Here is a 23,562-nt window from a genome sequence, read left to right as displayed (position 1 = left end):
AATACGGTTAGTAACATCAGGTCTAGAAGGGAGTGGGGTTCGCAAGCGAGGAGGAGGAGGAAGATGGGGAGGAGGAGGAAGATGGGGAGGAGGACAATGACGATTGTGTGGCTCTTGGTGATCTCTGAATCTGCTTATTTTCGTGCAGATGTTTCATGACCCAACTAGGTAACATCATCAGTGCTAGAAGAGAGAGGGATTTACTCTCTGTTTTTAGACAATTGTCCTCTCCTGTCAGTGTTAGTGGGAGTGTTTTTGCAATTCCTTGATTAGGCTGTTGTTTCGGGTTTTTTGTGTGAGTTGGTAGTTCCTTGGCTGAAGTATTGTTTACGGTTTGATTGTTGTTTGGTATTGATCTTTGTGTTTCAAACAGTTTGCTAAAAAAAAAAGTTTCCTTGGCTGATTTTTTTGAGTTTTAGGAACTTCCAGTATTCTTCTATCTCTCCAGGAAACTTTAAACACAGCAAGTGTCATGCTCCTCAGATGATGGCCTCTGTTCCTTATCACCTGGATCTTGCAAATATACCTTTCTAATCGGAGGCATTCTCTTCTCTTTTACCACACTCCTCCAATTGTTGCTCAATTGTGTTGGGAAAGAAATTCCAAAGATTGCACACCAATGGAGCAGAAGTTGCCAGCAGAAGTTGTGGGAGCTTCATCATGTGGGAGGCTTTCAAGAAGAGACTGGATGGCCATCTGTCGGAAATGGTGTAGGGCAGAGGTAGCTGAATAGAATAGAATAGAATGGGATCTGTTAGGTAAGCTCCCCGTTGGGAGAGTGAGTATGTTCAGAGAAGCGTTGTGAGAGTTGTGTTGGAGAACACACAAACCAGCATACAGAGACACTGCAGTTTAAGTAGGCTTTTACTTTCATGGAAATAGAGGTATCAGAGTCCATCAAACAGTCCAAGTCATACACGGATAAGAGAGTCGGTCATCAACATCTTTCAGTTAAGGGATAATCCGAATAACATAGTCCAGTATCATATAATCAGTTCGGTACTCAAAGTTTGCTAGCAGTTACAAAAGTTAAAATAGCTCATGGCACTTTCTAACAGCCAGCTTCCAAAACACTCAGATCAGATCAGCCCAGCATCTAACAAACAGAGAGCTAACAGTCATTCTGGCTCCCTCTTATGGCCGATTGGGGAAAACAGCAACCAATCACATTTTACAGTATGCTTTAAAGAAACAGGTACAACGTTGTTACATGATTTATATATTGCCAACCCAACCGTTAGATTATATTCCTAACAGGATCTTGGAGGTCTTCTAGTTCAGCCCCCTGCTCTAACAGAAGAACATACATACCATTGATTCACTTAACCATTGTTTCACTTAGCAAAAGAAATTTTGGGATCAGTTGTGGCCATGTAGTTATAAGTGTGAGGACCCTCTCCACTATAGCTTTTAACATTCAGAGATTTAACAATCGAGGGGTTTACTTTTCCTCTGCTATCTGTCGAAGGCCTCCAGGATCACTGGAAAATATTATCAGGCAGGGTTGCACACTCTGCATCTGTGACTCTGCTGTAAAAATATGGAAACTGGCAGACAAATGGGACTTTGGTGCCAAATCCTACTATAGAAACCAGAAATCTTAGTGCAAAATGATTACTGCAGCAATCTTCCAGATGTCTTTAAAAATGCACCCTTCCCTCTTTCCCCACCCCAGAAATTGTTGTTCATCTTTCTATATTTTTTATAGTTTATCCAATTGTAAAATTCAAAGAAACACAAAATAATGGGAAAATAAAGGAGGAAAAGGCGGAATGGGACAACTCCCCACGGCCAATTCCCCCAGCGCCAATGAGCCATTGCCAGATTGCAACAGCCAACTCACCGGTTCACCGACAAAAGGGCGAACGACAAAACCGTGCCCGACTAAATCGCATCGCTGACGTCATCAACAGGGCGACAACAGCGCGGAGACAGAAGCACGCTGTAAACCCTAAACCTAAACTTAACCCCTAACCCTAAACCTAACCCTAAAGCTAACCCTAAACCTAACCCTTAGCTTAAGTTGAATCAGCTTTCTTTCAACGCGCTATTTAAAGCACCCTTCTTTCTCCGTGCTGGCTGGTGTCGCCGCGTTGATGACGTCAGCGACGCAGTTTAGTCAGGCGCGGTTTTTTCGTTCGCCCTTTTGTCGGGTCACGCAACTCACCAAGGGGCCAACTCGCCATGGCCAAAGTTGAAGAGGTATGGACTTCAACTCCCAGAATTCCTCAGCCAGCCTGGCTATCTGGGGAATCCTGGGAGTCAAAGTCCCCACCTCATAAAGTGGTGAAGGTTGAGAAACACTGAACGAATCCATTTTACTAAGCATGTCAATACTCAGACTGTGTTTACAGCTCAGACTAATGTCCAAATGAAAAGAAATAGGCTAGATCTGTGATGGTGAACCTTTGGCATGTGTGGCCAAAGTGCCACACAGAGCCATTTCGCCTGGCATGCACGGCGTCGAGTGTTCCTCCTCCAGGTTTCTGGCACACAGCTGGCCTTTGTGCATGCGTCAGTGCTGGAAATTGGAAGAGCTGGTCTTCCATTTCCCTGGCTGATCGGTGCATGCACGTGCGAGGCAGTAATGAAAGATTTGCAAGTGCACCAAAAACCGGGAGTTGATTTTGGGGGCGGGGGCATGCCCCCTGGACAACTCCTCTTCCTGATCACGGCCCAGATGAGCATGTGCGAAGTATTCCCTTTTTGGCACTTGGTGCTGAAAAGGTTCACTATCACTGGGCTAGATAAACCAAGAAGACCTTTAACGATCTACAATCATATAGGTTTGAACCAGGGGTGGGTTCCTGCCAGTTCTAACCTGTAGAAGAGGTTCCACAAATCTACAGTGCCGTTTAGAACCGATTCCAGCTCCCTCCCCCTGCTCGTCCGCACATCATCAAGATGAAGAGCGAGAGGAGGACTTCTGGGAGTTGAAGTCCACAAGTCTTAAAGCTGTCAAGTTTGAACACCCTGGGGTTTTTTTTCTAAAGGGTTAGGGGGTGCAAGTTTCTTGTAACTTGACAGCTTTGAGACTTGCGTGCTTCAAATGCCAGAGTTTCTGAACCAACATTTTGGTTGCTAAGCAAGAGCGTTGTTAGGTGAGTTTCACCACATTTTACAAGTTGGCCACACCCACCCAGTCACATGGCTGGCAAGCCACTCCCACCCAATCACATGACTGGCAAGCCACACCCATCCGTTCACATGGCCGGCAAGCCACTCCCACAAAGCAGGCTACACCTACAGAAGGAGTTCTAAAATGTTTTTAAACCCACCACAGATGTGAACTAAACCCCCATTCTGAACTCTGCATAATATATTCAACAAGGGCATGATTGGGTTTAATGAAACATGTGAACTACAAAAGTCTGTGTTCCTTCCCCCCCCCACCCCATTTACGGAAAACATGCCTCCTCCTTTTTCTCAGTCAGTGAACATCAAGGAGTAATATCCACCCCAATTATTCAAGAAGGAAATCGATTAGTGCTTCATTTCTTGTTTTCTTGGAAATCCAATTAGTTTGGGAAATGTTTTGCTAATGAATTTCCTTGGCTGATTACTGCTAGCCTGTATCCGTTCCCAGTTGCAATGTATGGCTGTGAATATATTGGATCATAAGGAAGGCTGAGTGCCAAAGAATGGAGGCCTTTGAACTCTGGTGCTGGAGAAGACTCCTGCATTGAATCCCTTGGACTGCAAGGCGATCCAACCGGTCAGTCCTAGAGGAGATTAACCCTGGCTGCTCTTTAGAAGGCCAGATCCTGAACAGGAAACTCAAAATACTTTGTCCACCTAATGAGAAGGAAGGACTCCCTGGAGAAGAGCCTCATGCTGGGAAAGATGGAGGGCAAAAGAAGAAGAAGGGGACAGCAGAGAATGAGGTGGCTGGATGGAGTCACTGAAGCCGTCAGTGTGAGCTTAAATGGACTCCGGGGGATGGTAGAGGACAGGAAGGCCTGAAGGAACGTTGTCCATGGCGTCGCAACAGGTCAGACATGACTTCGCAACTAACAACAACAACATCAGCTGTGGCTAAAGTACGAGCAATATTAGAAAGGAAAGAAGAAAATGGAAAGAAATAAGCACGGTATGATAAATGAGCAGCCCATTACGAGCTGCCCAAGTTTTGAAACTGGCACGCTTGCAACATGGAGAGTCTTTGTGTAGTGACTGCAATCGGGGAAATAACAATTTGTCCATCAAGTGAAGTGATTGCTGAGTCAAAAGTCACCCAAGCCTGACTGTGCATATGATTCTACTAAAGGTCTCCTTTGCTCAGACGCTGTGGGTGCTCCGTCACTGGAGGTTTTCAAGAAGAGTTTGGACAACCATAAAACAATGGTATAGGGCAGGGGTGTCAAACTCGTAGCCCGCAGGCTGGATCATGCATCAGTGGCTGGCCACGCCCACCCCCAGTTTAGCAAAGGGGGGAGAAGTCATGATACATCACGTGTAGACGATTTGATGATGCGCGTGTGACACCCCTGGTAGAGAGTCTCCTTCCTGAGCAGGGGGTTCGATTAGAAGACCACCAAGCTCCCTTCTAATTCTATTATTTGGTTATTCTATTCTGCTTTAAAAGGTAAAGATTCCCCTCGCACATATGTTCTAGTCGTTCCTGACTCTAGTGGGCACTGCTCATCTCCCTTTCAAAGCCGAAGAGCCAGCACTGCCCGAAGACGTCTCTGTGGTCATGTGGCTGGCAGGACTAAACACCGAAGGCGCATGGAACGCTGTTCCCTTCCCACCAAAGGTGGTTCCTATTTTCCTACTTACATTTTTTACGTGCTTTCGAACTGCTAGGTTGGCAGAAGCTGGGACAAGTAACGGGAGCTCGCTCTGTTACGCAGTGCTAGGGATTCAAACTGCCGAACTTTCTGATCAACAAGCTCAGGGTCTTAGCCACTGAGCCACCGCGTCCCTTTATTCTGCTTTACAGCATCACAAGGATATAACTCCCAACAGGACCATTTCCAAAAGTCAACTCACAAGGAACCCATTAAAAGGGCAAATCTTATATCCCTTTCCTCTACTCTCCTGCCTTTTAGAATGCTCACTCCAGCCCTGGAATAATTAGCAAGAAGAAAATAGGTATTTGGTACTTACATGCATTGGAGAGAAAGGGATTACAAGAGAGTAAGGTGGTGCATCATGGGGAATACACATCAAAAGGCATGCATTAGTACCAGCTGTTTGCCTAGGGTGCTTGTGCCTGTAACCAGCAGCCCCTGAGGGGGCCAACAAAAGCTTTCAGTGTGAAACTGATTAAGGTCCAGTCAGTTTTGGGATGGCAGCTGATTCTAATCAATTAATTAAGGTCACAGAGCTTAGCTCCTTCCTTTGGCACCTTTTAGGGAAATGCTGTGTTGTAAAGCAATTCAGGAAGACATTGTTTGTTTAGGCAATGGGGGCTGTGACGGAAAACAGTGGGTCAGGATCAGGACAATACAGACTAACTGACTGCAATGATGAATGCATGATAGAGAGAGGGAGAGAGAGGGAGGGAGAGAGAGAGAGAGAAAGAGAGAGAGAGAGAGAGAGAGAGAGAGATGCTACAAGGTTCATAAATGTGGCCATGACTCACAAAGTTACTTTGTCATCACTGTCATAACTAGTCACTATCTGAGGCAGTCACTAAATGAGGACTACCAATAGAGACTTTCAATAACCTCAGGGAGATTTTATGAACTTCAATCAATGCAGATATACAGGACGTCAATTTGCCTTCTGGTATGCCACCTTTTGCAACAAAGAGGATTAGGGGACTGGAGGCTAAAACACATGAAGAACGGTTGGCGGAACTGGGTATGTCCAGTTTAATGAAAAGAAGGACTAGGGGAGACACGATAGCAATCTTACAGTATCTCAGGGGTTGCCACAAAGAAGAGGGAGTCCAGCTATTCTCCAAGGCACCTGAGGGTAGAACAAGAAGCAATGGGTGGAAACTAATCAAGGAGAGAAGCAACTTAGAACTAAGGAGGAATTTCCTGACAGAACAATGAATCAGTGGAACAGAAATTGCCTCCAGAAGGTGTGAATGCCCCAACACTGGAAGTTTTTAAGAAGATGTTGGATAACCATTTGTCTGAAATGTTATAAGGTATCCTGCCTAAGCAGGGGGTTCGACTAGAAGACCTCCAAGGTCCCTTCCAACTCTGTTATTCTATTCCATTCCATTCCATTCTATTCTGTTTAGTTTTTTTGCAATTAAAAAAAAAACTGCCCAGGATAAAATTAGTTTGCAAAGGCATTACTTTGCCTAACCCTTATGGCAATACAATATCAGGCATCCACACACAGACATCAAAAGTGGTATCTTCTCCAATTTCAGCCTAGCCTCCATTTATTCTCCAGGCCAGGCTTTGGAAAAATCTCTGATACTTTGTCCTCAAACAAATCATCAAGTGTTCCTCACACAGAATAATCCCAAAAGCTGTGGGGAAATGGGGAATGAATTAAAAAGATGCCAAAAAGACAAGCCTCTCCTTCTCAGGGTTCGATAAGAATTAAACATCGCAGAATATTGTTCACTGAATGCAAAGAATTTTCATATTGAAGTGTGGTTCCATGTGGTTGTAGCAGGGACAGAGGGAGGAGAGAGAGGGAGGGGTGGAGAGGGGCAGAGCAGAGAGAGGCAGGGAGAGAGAGTCAGATAGATAGAGAGTCACAGTAGATAGATAGTGGTAGATAGAGATAGACAGATGATAGACAGACAGACAGACAGACAGACAGAAGCAGATAGGCATAGGTAGATAGATAAATGGGTAGATAGGTAGGTGGATGAATGGATGGATGGATAGATGGAAGGAGGGAGGGACGGACGGACAGACAGAGGGAGGGACAGGCAGACAGATGACCTCTCGCATCCTGGACATAAATTGTTTCAACTCCTACCCTCAAAACGATGCTATAGGGCACTGCACACCAAGACAACTAGACAGAAGAATAGTTTTCTCCCAAACGCCATCCCTCTGCTAAAGAAAGAATTCCCTCAACACTGTCAAACTATTCACTAAGTCTGCATTACTATTAATCTTCGCATCGTTCCTATTATCCATCTCCTCCTCCCACTTATGACTGCAGGACTGTAACTTTGTTGCTTGTATCCTTACGATTTATAATGACATTGATGGTTTCCCCTTTGCTTATTTGTACCCTATGACTACCTTATGATTTGTGATGAATGTATCTTTTCTTTTATATACAGTGAGAGCATATACACCAAAGACAAATTCCTTGTGTGTCCAGTCACACTTGGCCAATAAAGAATTCTTTCCTTTCCTTTCCTTTCCTATCCTATCCTATCCTATCCTATCCTATCCTATCCTATCCTATCCTATCCTATCCTATCCTATGATATAGATGGATAGGTAGCTATAGACAGACAGATAGATGATATAGGTAGGTGTTGTGGCCCAGCAGGTGCCGTTGGAGCTGCCACCAGACTCCGACAGCGAGGGGCCCTCTGAGTCGGCTCTGGAGGATGTGGAGGACCCTGGACAGGGTTCCGACTCCGAGCAGGGCGCAGAGAGGCTGGTTGGCCACCAGGAGGCACCTGAGCCTTGGACCAGTGGGGAGGAGACAAGGGAGAGTGAGCCGGAGGCCAGTAGTGAGTTGTTCCTGGATGCACGCCATCGAAGAGCTACTAGGCATCAGGAACAATTACGCAATTACAGGAGGTGATTGTACTCAGCTGGTGGTCATTAGGCTCCTCTCCAGACTATAAAAAGTTACTTGTGCACACGGCCCTCTTTGCAGAAGTCGACGCAGGATTAAATGTCGGAGGACATTACTGTGAGCTTGGCAGGTTGGATTGCTGCCAAGCCTTATCTGTGTTTATTGCTGTCTGAGTTGCTGCCAAGGTCCTTATCTGTTTGTTCTGCTTGGCTTTCAGCCACCGAGGTTTTGGTGTCTTGTTATTAAAGTACATTCCAGTTAAGCTTGTCTCGGCATTCATTACTGGATGGAGGAGGGGGTCAGAACAGATAGGTAAGAAGGAAGGTAGCTTGGTAGGTAGATAGATTAGATAGTTAGATAGATGATAGATAGATGATAGATAGATAGATAGATAGATAGATAGATAGATAGATAGATAGATAGACAGACAGACAGACAGACAGACAGATGAAAGAAGATTAATATGATATAATGGATGGAGGTTTATCAAAGAGAGGTCCAATCTAGAACTAAAGAGAAACATCCTAACAGTGAGAACAATTACCCAGCGGAATGCCTTGCCTTCAGAAGTCATAAGTGCTCCATCACTGGAGGATTTCAAGAAGAGATCGGGCAGCCATTTCTCTGGTCTAGTGGAGGGGCTTCTGCCTGAGCAGGTGGTGGGACTAGAAGACCTCCAGGGTCCCTTCCATCCCTATTATTCTATGTCCTAAGAAGGAAAGTTGGATTCATCTTTGCAATATCTAGCAGCGGGAAGTTATCTCTTTCAAGCATATTCAGTGGTAACCTATTAGCCTGCCCGTGCATGGGCTTGCTGGTTAAGCTAATATGCAAATGCTGGTTCTTTATCTGCATTTTTTTCCCGTTGGTTTAATGCAACAAACCAAGCTAATTAAATGCCCGATTGAGTAAACCGATTGCAATCCTGTGTTCTCCGTCTATCCGGCCTGAATCCAAAAATTTCTAAATGTCATCGCCGTCTGTCTTTTGATCTTCCTTAATGGAAGATTAAGCGCTTAACCCCTTCCCGCTGGCCCCGATGAGGCACAGAAAATTGATTTTGAAACGAATAATAGCCTTCCTTCTTCCACTTCCCCAGATGCTTCATTCAAGATTGCTGGGGGTACTTGCCTCCTAATTCATGTAATGGGCTCCTCTGGGTTCGGAGAATATCACTTTCAAACGTTTTTCTAAACCTTTTTCTAAGTTGAGAGAAATAACCGCGAGGCCACCTCCGAGGAAGGCCCAAGAAGAAGCCACGGGTTGCAGATCTGTCTGGGAAGAGATGCTTTTAAGAGATGCAAAGCCATATTTAAGAATTTGAAGGAGAATAGTTGTAGCTCAGGGTTGAACTGGGGCGGGGGGGGGCGGTAGAGGAAGGAGGAGGAGAAGAAGAGGAGGATGACTGTGGGATCCTTGGTGCTCTCTGAGATTGGTAGTTTTATTGCAGATGTTTCTTTACCAAACTAAGTAACATCATCAGTGGTAGAAGGGAATGGGGTTTGTGAGGAGGAGGTGGTGGGATCCTTGGTTACCAAACTAACATCGGTGGTAGAAGGGAATGGGGTTTCCGAGGTGGTGGTGGTGGTGGTGGTGGTGGTGGTGGTGGTGGTGGAGGAGGAGGAGGAGGAGGAGGAGGAGGAGATGATGGTGATTGTGGGGTCCTTGGTGCTCTCTGAGATTGGTTGTTTTATTGCAGACGTTTCATTACCAATCTAAGTAACATCATCAGTGGTAGAAGGGAATGGGGCTTGCGAGGAGGAGGTGGTGGTGGTGGTGGTGGTGGTGGTGGTGGTGGTGGTGGTGGTGGAGGAGGAGGAGGAGGAGGAGGAGGAGGAGGAGGAGGAGGAGGAGATGATGATTGTGGGGCCCTTGATGCTCTCTGAAATTGGTAGTTTTATTGCAGACGTTTCTTTACCAAACTAAGTAACATCATCAGTGGTAGAAGGGAATGGGGTTTGTGAGGAGGAGGTGGTGGGATCCTTGGTTACCAAACTAACATCAGTGGTAGAAGAGAATGGGGTTTCCGAGGAGGAGGAAGAGGGGGAGGAGGTGGTGGTGGTGGTGGTGGTGGTGGTGGAGGAGGAGGAGGAGGAGGAGGAGGAGGAGGAGGAGGAGGAGGAGGAGATGATGATTGTGGGGTCCTTGGTGCTCTCTGAGATTGGTAGTTTTATTGCAGATGTTTCTTTACCAAACTAAGTAACATCATCAGTGGTAGAAGGGAATGGGGTTTGTGAGGAGGAGGTGGTGGGATCCTTGGTTACCAAACTAACATCGGTGGTAGAAGGGAATGGGGTTTCCGAGGTGGTGGTGGTGGTGGTGGTGGTGGTGGTGGAGGAGGAGGAGGAGGAGGAGGGGGGGGAGGAGGGGGAGGAGGAGGAGGAGGAGATGATGGTGATTGTGGGGTCCTTGGTGCTCTCTGAGATTGGTTGTTTTATTGCAGACGTTTCATTACCAATCTAAGTAACATCATCAGTGGTAGAAGGGAATGGGGCTTGCGAGGAGGAGGAGGTGGTGGTGGTGGTGGTGGTGGTGGTGGTGGTGGAGGAGGAGGAGGAGGAGGAGGAGGAGGAGGAGGAGGAGGAGGAGGAGGAGATGATGATTGTGGGGCCCTTGATGCTCTCTGAGATTGGTAGTTTTATTGCAGACGTTTCATTACCAAACTAAATAACATCATCAGTGGTAGAAGGGAATGGGGTTTGCGAGGAGGAGGAGGTGGTGGTGGTGGTGGTGGTGATGGTGATGGTGGTGGTGGTGGTGGTGGTGGAGGAGGAGGAGGAGGAGGAGGAGGAGGAGATGATGATGATTGTGGGGTCCTTGGGGCTGTCTGAGATTGGCTGTTTTATTGTAGAAGTTTCATTACCCAACTAGGTAACATCATCAGTGCTATGGTAGAAGGGAGTGGGTGTTATGGAAAGGAGGGCGAGTGAGGGGTCTTCGCTGCTCTCTGAGTTTGGATCCCCGACATAAAGGATTTTCACATTGGACTTTCTCATAATTTTAAATTTAATAAGTTATTGTACCGCATTTCTGGTTTTTTAAAATTGTTTTAATTATTTTGGACATGGAGCCATCAATACTACAAAGAGTGCAGAGAAGAGCAACCAAGATGATGAGGGGACTGGAGGCTAAAACAAATGAAGAACGGTTGCAGGAACTGGGCATGGCTAGTTCAATGAAAAGAAGGACTAGGGGAGACATGATAGCAGTCTTCCAATATCTGAGGGGTTGCCACAAAGAAGAGGGAGTCAAGCTATTCTCCAAAGGGTAGAAGAAGAAGCAATGGGTGGAAACTAATCAAGGAGAGAAGCAACTTAGAACTAAGGAGAAATTTCCTGACAGTTAGAACAATTAACCAGTGGAACAGCTTGCCTCCAGAAGTTGTGAATGCTCCAATACTGGAAGTTTTTAAGAAGAGATTGTAATAACAATTTGTCTGAAATGATATAGAGTCTCCTGCTTGAGCACGGAGCTGGACTAGAAGACCTCCAAAGTCTCTTCTATGCTATGCTATGCTATGCTATGCTATGCTATTCTATTCTATTCTATTTTTCTAGACTAGACTAGACTAGACTAGACTAGACTAGACATACCTAGTTCCTGCAACCATTCTTCATATATTTTAGCCTCCAGTTCAGTGGTCAGTTTCTACCGGTTTGGCCTGGTGCGGCCAAATCGGTAATGGCATGTCAGCCTGGATTGCAAAACCAGCAGCGTCCCAGGCTGGCCACGCCTCTGAACCGGTCCCTGTTCACCGCAGTCGCCGCCTCCATCTTGCTCTTGATTTCTGCGCATGCGCAGAACAATTTCTGTTGAACTGCGCACGCACGAAGCACACCCACGAGTGAACCATCAGTTATGCCAGCTAGAACCGAGCCCTACTCCAGTCCCCTAAACATCTTAGTTGCTCTTCTCTGCACCCTTTCTCAAGATCTCTTTTATATCGTGCCGACCAAAACTGGATACAGCACTCTAAGCGTCGGCTTACCGAGGCGTTGTAAATTGTTGATATCACACGATGTGGATGTATAACTTACCTTCTTCTTTTTTTCTTTTCTTTTCTTTTCCAGCTTGTTGCTTTAGAGAGACAAGTGTTTGATTTCCTAGGCTACCAATGGGCTCCAATTCTGGCCAATTTCCTCCACATCATCATGGTAATCCTGGGCCTTTTTGGGACAATCCAGTACAGACCACGCTACATTGTGGTGGTGAGTTTGCTAAAGATTGTAAGGCTGGCGCATGATGTCCAGATGGGGATTTGGGCCCCCAGTAGTTTCAATGGGACTTAATTTGTGGAAAGTGCATAGAACTGGCCATCCGAACCAGTGATTACAGGCTGTCCTCGACTTACGACCCCCCAAACGAGTTCAAAATTTCTCTTGCTAAGCGAGAGCGTTCTTAAGTGAGTTTTGTCCCATGTTATGTTAGAGACGAGAATACGTATCCCTTCAGCCTTAACACAGATGGTGTACCAGTCGCCTGATTTTTAGAACAAGATCCAGCAAAGAAGTTGTCCCATAGTCCTCCTTCTGGATTCCAAGATGTTCTTTATTCAGATCTTGGCCCTAATTCCTTGCATAAATTCTGCTTATTTTGGACGGCTACCATTTGAGAAGGAAGACTTGTAAAAAATGTGATTTTCTATCCTCTCTAACATCAGTGAGCACAATTTAGTAAGTCCAGATGTATGTCCAATGTTAGGGTCCCAAGTGACACCCCCAACGAAAGACGACTCCGAGGCTTGAGGTTCCTCAAAGTTCCATTTTATTAGAAACGTCCTATTGGCACATCTGGGAAACCCCGAATCTGAAAGCTTCCAGGTTTTCCCCACCCAAACGAAGGTTCAAGTCCCTGCCCAGCACCCACATGTCCATCACAAGACCCAATCAGGCACCATCCAAAACTGGAGATAACTTCCAGTCATGCCACTCCAGGTGCAGGGCAAGCTGACCTTGACTCCCTGAGAAAGGAATGTTATTTTGACTATATCTATCACACTCTATATAATCCCTCCTCCCATTTTCCCACAGTATAAAATTTGGCAGGCTTGAAGGCCCAATGAAAAAGATGGCTTCCAGGCCTGACATCCAGGTAGTCCTGGAAAAAGTATCACAATTAAGCCCAAAATTTCTGTTGCTATGAGAAACAGTTGTTGGCTTAATTTTGCCCCATTTTATGACCTTTCTTCCCACAGTTGTTACATGAATCATGGTACTTTCTAAGTTAGTAACACAGTTGTGAAGTGAATCTGGTTTCCCCATTGATTTTGCTTGTCAGAAGGTCAGAAAAGGGAAATCACATGACCCCGGGACTCTGCAACCGTCATAAGTACGAGTCAGTCACCAAGCAGTTGAATTTTGATCACTTACGACCATTTGCACAGTCATCTGATCAAAATTTGAGTGGTTGGCCAGCAGCAGGTATCTACAATGATAACAATATCCTGGGTTTTGTGGTCACTATTTGTGACAGTGGTGGGATTCAGCCAGTTCGCACCTATTCAGGAGAACCGGTTGGTAACTTTCTAAGTAGTTCGGAGAACCGGTTGATGGAAGAAATCTCCTTTTGTTTTTCCCCACTTTACAGGGCTAATCCTGTAAGGAAGGCAGGAAGGAAACATTCTGGTGTTGTTTCTAGCCTGATCTTTATTGCCCTGCTTCCCGAAACTGCCTCTCCGATTAACCCTTATTACATTGTAACAGTTGATACGAAGCGCCCATTGACGTGAGTGACGTTGAGTTGGCCACACCCACCCAGTCACATGACCACCGAGCCATGCCTACCCAACTGGTCATTAGGGCAGAGAACCGGTTGTTAAATTATTTGAATCCCACCACTGATTTGTGACCTTCCCATTCGACTTCCAACGAGCAAAGTCAGTGGGGGGGGGAGGTGGATTCGTTTAATGACCACACGCTACACTTAGCGACTGCAGGGATTCACTTAACAACATGGCAAAAAAGGTAACCAAATCAGGCATATTAACGCCCTGAGCAATCGTTTTGCTTAGCGATTCTAGTCCCAACGGTGGTCGTTAAGTTGAGGGCTACTTTGATTCATCCGCCTTCTGTGCAAATATTTCCTTTGGTGCTTGGAACAGTGCAGGGCCAATTTTTAATCCCGGGGTTGATCCTGAGAAAACTTCCACAACCTGCCAGAAAAGGCCACGTCAGGCTCTTTTCCCGCCATAGTAACAGATGATTGTCTTAAACCTGGCCTGTTGATTGATTGATTGATTGATTGATTTAGTTTATTTGTATGCCGCCCTTCTTTTGGAGGGACTCAGGGCGGCGAACAACTCAAAAGTGGAAAAGGGGATACAAACACAATACACGTAATTAAAATACACAAGAGTCATACAACCATACAAGTTGAGAGGGGAGGGGAACTCATCAACCCCAGGCCTGCCGCCACAGCCAGGTTTTGCTTTCTGGAAGGCCTGGAGAGAGGTGAGGGTCCGAATCTCCGCGGGGAGTTCATTCCAAAGGGCCGGAGCTGCTACAGAGAAGGCCCTCCCCCGGGTGGTAGCCAGATGGCATTGGCTGGTAGACGGAACCCGGAGGAGGCCGACCCTGTGCGATCTAACGGGTCTATGGGAGGTAATTGGCAGCCTGTTGCTGTTTACACAAATTCAAACATGCTGCTGTGGCCCGCCAGTGGAATCTGGCAGCAGATTCAGAGAGTGAGGAGGTTGGGGAGGAACATGGGCCCAGGCTGGAGTCTAGGGAAGGCTCTGAGTCGGAGGCAAAGAGTGCACCAGACAGTGGTGGGTTTCGGATTCCGTTCCAACCGGTACGGTTGGAATGGCACCGGAGTTACCAACATGCAGGTGTGCGGTGCGCGCTTGCGGTCTAGCATCAAATGATGCTTCCACAAGCCTCCGTGATGCTCCAGCTGCTCGGCAGAGCATCGCACAAGAACTGTACACACCATGCATGTGCCGGAAGCGCCAATAGCATAAAGCACTGGTAAGGAGCGCAGGCGGGTGGGTCGGCCCTCCGGAGCACTGGAACGGAACAGTATTCAGTACTCCAGGCAGGATCCAGTACACCTGTACTGGGCCGTAACGCCTGCAACCCACTGGGGCCAGAGCCATATGCCAGTTATCAGCTGCCTTCAGAGTCAGACATCAGTGAGGCAGATGAACAGCTGGAGCCTGTTCCCAGTGTGCGCATGGGCAGAGTTGCCAGACGATGAAACAGCTAAAGAACAAGGGTCGACTTGGGAGTAAGGCTGCAGGTGGATGGCGAATGGCCCCTCCCAGAGGAAATAAAAGAAGAGAGAAAGGGGAGTGGAATTTGCAGGAGACCATTAGTTCGCTTAATTGGTTCCTGACTCTCCCAGACCAAGTTTTGCAGATATTAGCTTGGCAGTTGTCCAAGCCAGTTAAGATTTGTGCCTGTAAATCCTCCCTTGAAAGACTTTGCTGGATGTGAATGAGCAGAATTCACAGTCAATTAATAAAAGGGGGTTTTGTCGGGACCAGGAGTTTGCTTCATGCTCTTGGGGAGCCTGGGTCAGAACACATGCAATCAAAGTCTTCAGCTTGTGTGTCTCCCATAACACATTTGAATGCGACCAGGGACAATGGAGATTACAAGCAGATCATTGCTTTTGATCTACCCCTTGCAACGGAGGGGGACTTCATTCACTTCAATCCAATGTTTTCACTTTGTTCTGCAGCCTTTTGGGGAGGAAAAAAACAATGAAACAATCTGGCAGTTGGTAATTCCAGGGGCTGCGACTTTTAATTGCCAGCCTTAAAGGGTGTTTGCCTGTGGGATTGTTCTTATATGGAGTTGGCCATTCGTGGTAATCATCAATCAGCCTTTGCATTATGTAATGGAGCCTTGGGGGTCTTTACATTCCAAACAGTCGCAAGACAAACTTCGCAATTTGAGCAAACACCTTGTTACCTGCCAGAGCTGATGTCAGGGTTAATACCATATTTTTCAGAGTATAAGATGCACTGGAGGATAAGACGCACCAAGATTTTGAAGAGGCAAATTAAAAAAAAAGTTGTTGCACTATACAGACCTCCCCCAAACGGCTCATTTTTTGCAAAAACAGGCCCATTTTTTGCAAAAGACATGATTAGCCTTTAGGAGGATTATAGAATGCTCTTGGGGGCTGGGGGGGGCAAAAACGAGCAAAAAACTGCCCATTGTTCACTCATTTTTTCCCTTCCCAGCCCCCAGGAGCACTCTGGAAGCCTCCTAAAGGCTATGCACAGCCATTTTTGCAAAGCGGGGGGATGTTTCGGGAGGCCAAAAATGCTGTGTGCTTTGGAGAATAAGTCGATCCCGTCTTCTTAGTGATATATTGAACCATTGCTATCATATCACCCAACAAGCAGAGACCGTGGAGACTTAAAACAGTTTCCAACTATTTGTTCTCTGTAAGCAAATTCTCAAGTTTCATAGATCCTTTACCAGCTCAAATTAAATCCATGTCTACAGAATCAGTCCCTTGTCCCTAACTTGTGTTTGTACATAGGACAAACACGAAACATAACCAAATAAGTGAAGTTTGTTTTATTGTAAAGGCAAAGGTTCCCCTTGGCACATAAGTACTAGTCATTCCCAACTCTAGGGGACGGTGCTCATCTCCGTTTCAAAGCCGAAGAGCCAGCGCTGTCTGAAGACGTCTCCGTGATCATGTGGCCGGCATGACTAAACACCAAAGGCGGACGGAAGGAACGCTGTTACCTTCCCACCAAATTGTTTTTTATTTTTCTACTTGCACTTCTACATGCTTTCGAACTGCTAGGTTGGCAGAAGCTGGGACAAGTAACGGGAGCTCACTCCATTACCTGGTGCTAGGAATTCGAACTGCCAAACTGCCAACCTTTCTGATCGACAAGCTCAGGGTCTTAGCCACTGAGCCACCGCATCCCTCTAATGTAGCTTTTATTGCAAAAGTACATTAACTTGAATCTTGGAAGTCTGGAAGCACAATTTTCCCATCTAGGTTTCCTAGTGCAGGGTTCTCCCATCCCTGAGCTGCAGGCCACAACCGGACCATGGCCTGTTCAGACGGGGACCACATAAGTGATGAGCTGAGGTGGCGCAGTGGGCAGAGTGCAGTACTGCAGGTCACTTCAGCTGACTGTGATCTGCAGTTCAGCGGTTCTAATCTCACCGGCTCAAGGTCGACTCAGCCTTCCATCCTTCCGAAGTGGGTGAAATGAGGACCCAGACTGTGGGGGCAAGTTGCTGACTCAATTTGCTAAAAAAAATTTGTAAACTGTTTAGAGAGGGCTGAAAGCCCTATGAAGCGGTATGTAAGTCTAATAAATAAATAAATAAATACTTCAGCTGACTGTTATCTGCAGTTTAGCCGTTCAAATCTCACCGGCTCAGGGTTGACTCAGCCTTCCATCCTTCCGAGGTGGGTGAAAAGAGGACCCAGACTGTTGGGGGCAATATGCTGATTCTGTAAACCGCTTAGAGAGGGCTGAAAGCCCTATGAAGCGGTATATAACTCTAACTGCTATTGCTATTGCTATGGGCGCTCGTACCGCTGCAACTAACTTCCCCCATTGTTTTTGCTCGTTCGGAGATAAAGACAGCCCAAGAATGTGAAGTGGATTTTGTTCTAAAGACACCCCCCCCCCAAGAATTTTAAGTTAATTTTGTCTCATTTTATGACTTTTCTTGCCACGGCTTTTAAGTGAATCACTGCAGCTGTTAAGTTAGCAACACGGTCATTAAGTGGGATGTGGCTTCTCCATCGACGTCGCTTGTCAGAAGGTCGCCAAAGGAGATCGCGTGACTTCGGGACTCTGCAAACATCATAAATACGAGCCAGTGGCCACGGGTGCGGATTTTGATCATGTCACCATGGGGATGCTGCGACGGCCGTAAGGGTGAAACACGGTCATAAGTGCTGTTGTAACTCTGAATGGTCACTAAGTGAATTGTTGTAAGTCGAGGACTGTCCGTACTTAGGTGGTTTGGGAAAGGCGATTTAAAAAAAAAACATTTTCGAAAAGCAATAAGTTTGTTTATTCTCCCCCTTTTTCTCTTTTCTTGCATGTCCCATCCTTCCACCCAGTACGCCATCTGGACGGCTGTTTGGGTTACCTGGAATATTTTCATCATCTGCTTTTATTTGGAAGTTGGCGGCCTTTCGAAGGTGAGTGACGTTTGGCGCTGAGCATTCCAGGAACAATGAAAAGAGGGGAGATTTATTGAGATTTAAAGACAGAATCACAAATCTGGGGTGCGTAAGGATGCATAATTATATAAATAAACTGATGAGAATAGCTGGGAATTGAAACCAGGTCTACATCTCGCCCAAAAATAGGCCAGCGGGGGTGGGGTGGAGGGAGGCTTAAAAACACAATTACTATATATGTATCCTTTTTTTTCTCTCTTTTTTTAAAAAAGGAGGACGATATATGTTACAATTAAATATGTATATTGAAAAGGAATTATAAATACCATCAGCATAACATGGAGCTCGCTCAGAAGCTGAAATACACCAAGTAAATGAGATGAAGAGTGAGAAGTAGAGGAGAAAGGGAAGGGAAGAAGAGAGGGATAGGAGAGAGGGCGGGGGGAGTGAAGAGGAGGAGAGAAAGGAGTGGAAAGGGGAGAGAGGAGAAGGAGAGAGAAAGGGGAAGTAGAGAAGAGAAGGATGGACAGAGGGAAGAAAGGAGGTAGGGAGGGGGAGGAGAGCGGGAGAAGAAAGTGATGGATAAGATACAAATATGGTGCATGGAGAGCAGAAGAGCCAATAATTGTTTAATTATTTTTGGGAGCTGATGGTAAGGTGAATTGATGTAAACATTTAAAAATATAATATTATTACTATGTAATAGTATACATGTGGTTATATGTTATGAAAATCTAAAAAATAAAAAAACTTTATATAAAAAAGAAGAGGGGAGGAAAGGGGTCTGGCCAGTGGGGTGTATGGGGGTGTCTCAAGCCCACTGGTGGAGAGATTAAATTAAATCAGAATAGAGCCAGAAGGAACCTTGGAGGTCTTCTAGTCCAGCCCACTGCTCAAGGAAGAGAGCCTATACCAGTGATGGCGAACCTTCTTCTTACGGCGTGCCAAAATTGTGCATGCACACACACACACGATCGCATGCACACACGTGCCCATTCAATCTCCCTGCCCACTTGTGCATGCACACGTGACACACACACCCACACCCACGCATGCAGCCGTGACCCCTCCCGAGGCTCCGGAGGCTTTCCTGAAGCCTGGAGAGGGTGAAAACGGCTTCACCTGGCCCTCCGGAAGGGCGAAAAATCAGCTGGCCGGCATGCGCCTGCGCACCAGAGCTGACAGCTGGCGTGCCACCAAATGACTCCACAAGCCACCTTCATCATCATGGTCCTACACCATTCCAGACAATGGTTCAATCTCTTTTTAAAAACTCCAGTGATGGAGTATCCATAACATCTGGTGGCAAGCTGTTCCACTGGATAATTGTCCTCAGTGTTCGGAAGTTTCTCCTTAATTCCAGGCTGCTTCTCTTCTGGATCGGTTTCCATCCATTGTTTCATTCTGGTGTTTTGGGAAATAAATGGACCCCCTCCTCTTTGGGGCAGCCCCTCAAATACTGGAAGACTGCTATCATGAGCCACAGTGGTTAGAATGCAGTACTTCAAGTTACTTCCGCTGCTTGCCGGCTGCCTGCAAGTTGGCAGTTCAAATCCCACCAGGCTCAAGGTTGACTCAGCCTTCCATCCTTCCGAGGTGGGTAAAATGAGGACCCAGATGGTTGGGGTCAGAGGTGGGTTCCTACCAGTTCGTACCTATTCGGTAGAACCGGTTCATCAAATCTACCGAACCGGTTAGAAGAGGTTCCACCAGTGGACCCGGACAGCAGGCCACACCTACAGAAGAGGTTCCAAAATTTTTGGAAACCCACCACTGGCAAGGATCTTGTAACTTGACAGCTTTAAGACTTGCATGCTTCAATGCCAGAGTTTCTGAATAGCTACTTGGACCGACCTAAGTACTAATTCATAATTTCATATCCGGTCACATGGGCGGCAAGCCACACCCATCCGGTCACATGGGTGGCAAGCCACTCCCACTAAGGAGGCCACACTCACAGAGTAAGGTTCCAACAGTTTTTGAAACCCACCACTGGTTGGGGGGGGCAATAGGCTGACTCTGTCAACCGCTTAGAGAGGGCTGGAAAGCACCGTGAAGCGGTATATAAGTCTAAGCGCTATTGCTAATGCTATCATGTCACCCCCCCAGTCCTTCTTTCTCTAGACTGGCCACACCCAAATCTGGCAATCTGCAAATTCGATAAGAGAGAGACAAGTGTGGGTCAAGGGGTCTTCGCGAGCGAAGAATCTGCTGGTTATCCCACTTTTAAGATTCAGCCTAGAAATAGAAGCAGGGAAAAGGTGGGGGGGGGGGGCGGAAGAGGGGATTAAATTATTCTTCCATAAACTGAATCCAATTTAGTGCTTTAATGCCTCTCCAAAAGAAAAGGCTATCAGTCATTGCAAGCTCCCTTCCACGGTTTGGACAGTAAATTAATTTCTTGAATGCCATCCTGGCTACGTGTTGCTCTGTGGATTCCTGCTGCCACTTTAAACCCTTTCGTTCCCTGGGCACACACACATATATATGTGTGTGTGTGTATGTGTGTGTGTATATATATATGTATATGTATGTGTGTGTGTGTGTGTGTATGTGTGTGTGTATATATATATATATATATATATATATATATATATATATATATATATATATATATATACACATACATACACACACACACATATATATATATACATACATACATACATACATACATACATACATACATACATACATACACATTCTAGCCCAGTGATGGCGAACATTTTTTGGCTCCCGTGCCCAAAGCGGGGGGAGCGCAGGGGGGGTGTTATGCAGGGTCGTGCCACTCCCATTATGCTATGTGTGCGACACCCACCCTGCCACGCAACCAACAAAACCCACCCACCCCACTTTTGGTGTGGTTTTTTTTGCCCTCCCCAGGCTCCAGAGGCTTTTTAGGAGTCGGGGGGGGGGGTGTGAAAACAGCCTCCCTGTCCCATCCCCCCGGATGCCCTCCAGAGTGCGAAAAACGGACCTAGGGGGAACCCGGAAGTTTGGGAATGGTGACTTCCGGTTTGTCCGTAGGGCCAATTTTTGACCTCCGGAGCCTTCAGGAGGCTTCCCTGAAGACTGCTGCGGGGGGGGGGGGAGCAGACCTTCAGACAAGTCACTTCTGGTTTGCTTGTAGGGGCGGTTTTTGCCCTCCAGAGCCTTCAGGGAAGCCTCCTGAAGGCCCCTGAAGGCTCCAGAGGGCGAAAAATGGCCGTATGGGGAACCTGGAAGTTTGGGAATTGTGACTTCCGGTTTGTCTGTAGGGCCGATTTTCGACCTCCAGAGCCTTCAGGAAGCTTCCCTGGAGGCTCTCGGGGTGGGGGGAGCGGAGGAACGGACGTTTGGACAAGTCACTTCTGGTTTGCTTGTAGGGGCAGTTTTTGCCCTCCAGAGCCTTCAGGGAAGCCTCCTGAAGGCCCCTGAAGGCCCCTGAAGCCTCCGGAGGGCAAAAAACGGCCCTATGCAGAACCCGGAAGTTCAGGAATTGTGACTTCCGGTTTGTATGGGGGGGCTGTTTTTTACTCTCCGGAGTCTTCAGGGAAGCCTCCTGATACAAATACTCCCCACAGTATTTGTTTCCAGAGGGTAAGTAATCTGTGTACCAAGTTTGGTTGAAATTGCTCAAGGCATTCTAAAGTTACACACACACACACACACACACACACACACACACACACATAAACCTGATGGTGAACTTATGGGGTGCGTGCCACAGGGGGCACGCAGAGCCCTCTCTGTGGCACACAAGCCATCAATTCAGTTCCTCCCGCCAGCCAGCTGATTTTCGGGTCTGTGCTGCGCATGCCTGGGGGGCAGGGTGCATGCAGGAGACGTGCATGCATGCGCGGGCAGGGCACCTCCCACATCCTGTTTTTGGTCTCAGGAGACTTCAGGTAAGCCTGCTAGGCCCAAAACAGAGTGCTTGGGGGAGTGCACGTGCATGCTTGGGGGTGGGGGAGTGCAGGGGTGTTGTGCGCACATTGCATTATGGGTGTGGGCAGATGCATGTACGCTGTAGCACACACACGCATACTTTCAGCTCACGAGGAGAAAAAGGTTACCCATCACTGATATAGAGGAGAAGGAGGAGGAGGAGAAGATGATGATGATGATGATATACATCAACCAACCTCATTGCACAGTAGAGTCCTTTGAAGACACAGGGGTTCTCCACTTACAACAGTTAATTTAGTGACTGAAGTTACAATGGCACTGAACAAAATGGCTTTCGACTATTTTTCACCTTTCATACTGTTGCAACATCCCCATGGTCTTGTGATCAAAGTTTGGCGATAGAAGGGGGCAAAACTAACTTAACAACGATCTTTCTTAGTAACAGAAACTATGGTTGTATGTTGAGGACTACCTGTATTTTTAAAAAAATATGGGAAGACTTCTAATGTGGCCACATGTACAGGTACTCTAGTACCAGTGGTGGGATTCAAATAATTTAACAACCGGTTCTCTGCCCTAATGACCAGCTGGGTAGGCGTGGCTTGGTGGTCATGTGGCTGGGTGAGCGTGGCCAACTCAACGTCACTCACATTGATGGGCGCTTCGTCTTAGCTGTTAAAATGTAATAGGGTTAACTGGAAAAGCAGTTTCTGGAAGCAGGGCAATAAAGATCAGGCTAGAAACAACACCAGAATGTTTCCTTCCTGCTTTCCTTACAGGATTAGCCCTGTAAAGTGGGGAAAAAAACAAAAGGAGATTTCTTCCAACAACCGGTTCTCCGAACTGCTTAGAAAGTTAACAACCGGTTCTCCCGAATAGGTGCGAGCTGGCTGAATCCCACCACTGACTAGCACTTACAACACTTCATTTCATGACCACTCAAAATTACAACGGAGCTGAAAAAAGTGACTTGTGACCAGTTTTCACACTTAACGGCGGTTGGATCACATGATCAAAATTCAAACACTTGGCAACTGACTCATAGTTATGACAGTTGCGGTATCCCAGGGTCACGTGATCCCCTTTTGCGACCTACTGACAAGCAAAGTCAATCAGGAAACCAAATTCACTTAACGACCGTGTTACTAACTGCAGTGATTCATGTAACAATGGTGGCAAGAAAGGTTATAAAATGGGCAATGGTCATTTAACAACTGTCTTGCTTAGCAACATAAATTTTGGGCTCAATTGTGATTGTAAGTTGAGGACTGCCTGTTCTTTTGTCCAGAGATAAAGGGGGGGGAGAGAGACAGAGACAAAAAGAGACAGAGAGAGAGATAGTGACAGAGATAGAGAGAGAGAGAAAGACCGAGAGAGAGAGAGAGACCGAGACACACAGAGAGAGACTGAGACAGAGAGAGGGAGAGAGAGAGAGAAAGACAGAGAGAGAGAGAGAGAGAGAGAGACCGAGACACAGACACAGAAACTGAGACAGAGAGAGGGAGAGAGATAGAAAGACAGAGAGAGAGAGACCGAGACATGCAGAGAGAGACAGAGAGAAAGACAGAAAGACAGAGAGAGAGAGAGAGAGAGAGAGACACACACACACACACACAGACACACACACAGAGAGAGAGATGAGAGAGAGAGAGAGGAGAGAGGGAGAGAGAGAGAGAGAGAGAGGAGTTCAGTGACAGTTGCAAATCAATTTGCACAATATGAGCCTTACATGCTGGGAGTTGATCCAGACTGAAAACAAAACTTCCTAATGCTGATGTCCTTGTTGTAGTTGGTTTCTCCCAAAGGATTCTGAGAATTGCAGTTTACTGACAGTATCAGATTACTCCCGGAGAAAATAGCTGTTCTTCCTCTCTG

The 23,562-nt window shown here is 46.6% G+C and overlaps 1 protein-coding gene across 1 annotated transcript in view; it reads left to right on the top strand.

Moving 5' to 3' along the window:
• Positions 1-23,562, top strand: part of NKAIN4 (sodium/potassium transporting ATPase interacting 4) — a 114,817-nt gene that overhangs the window by 29,128 nt on the left and 62,127 nt on the right. Inside the window, exons 2-3 of the mRNA XM_032218124.1 lie at positions 11,751-11,888; positions 17,737-17,817. Coding sequence (XP_032074015.1) covers positions 11,751-11,888; positions 17,737-17,817 — 219 coding nt within the window. The remainder of the gene's footprint in view (positions 1-11,750; positions 11,889-17,736; positions 17,818-23,562) is intronic.

This window comes from Thamnophis elegans, chromosome 5 (assembly GCF_009769535.1).
Source record: "Thamnophis elegans isolate rThaEle1 chromosome 5, rThaEle1.pri, whole genome shotgun sequence".
Classification (NCBI taxonomy): Eukaryota; Metazoa; Chordata; class Lepidosauria; order Squamata; family Colubridae; genus Thamnophis; species Thamnophis elegans.
This window is presented reverse-complemented; position numbering and strand designations above follow the sequence as displayed.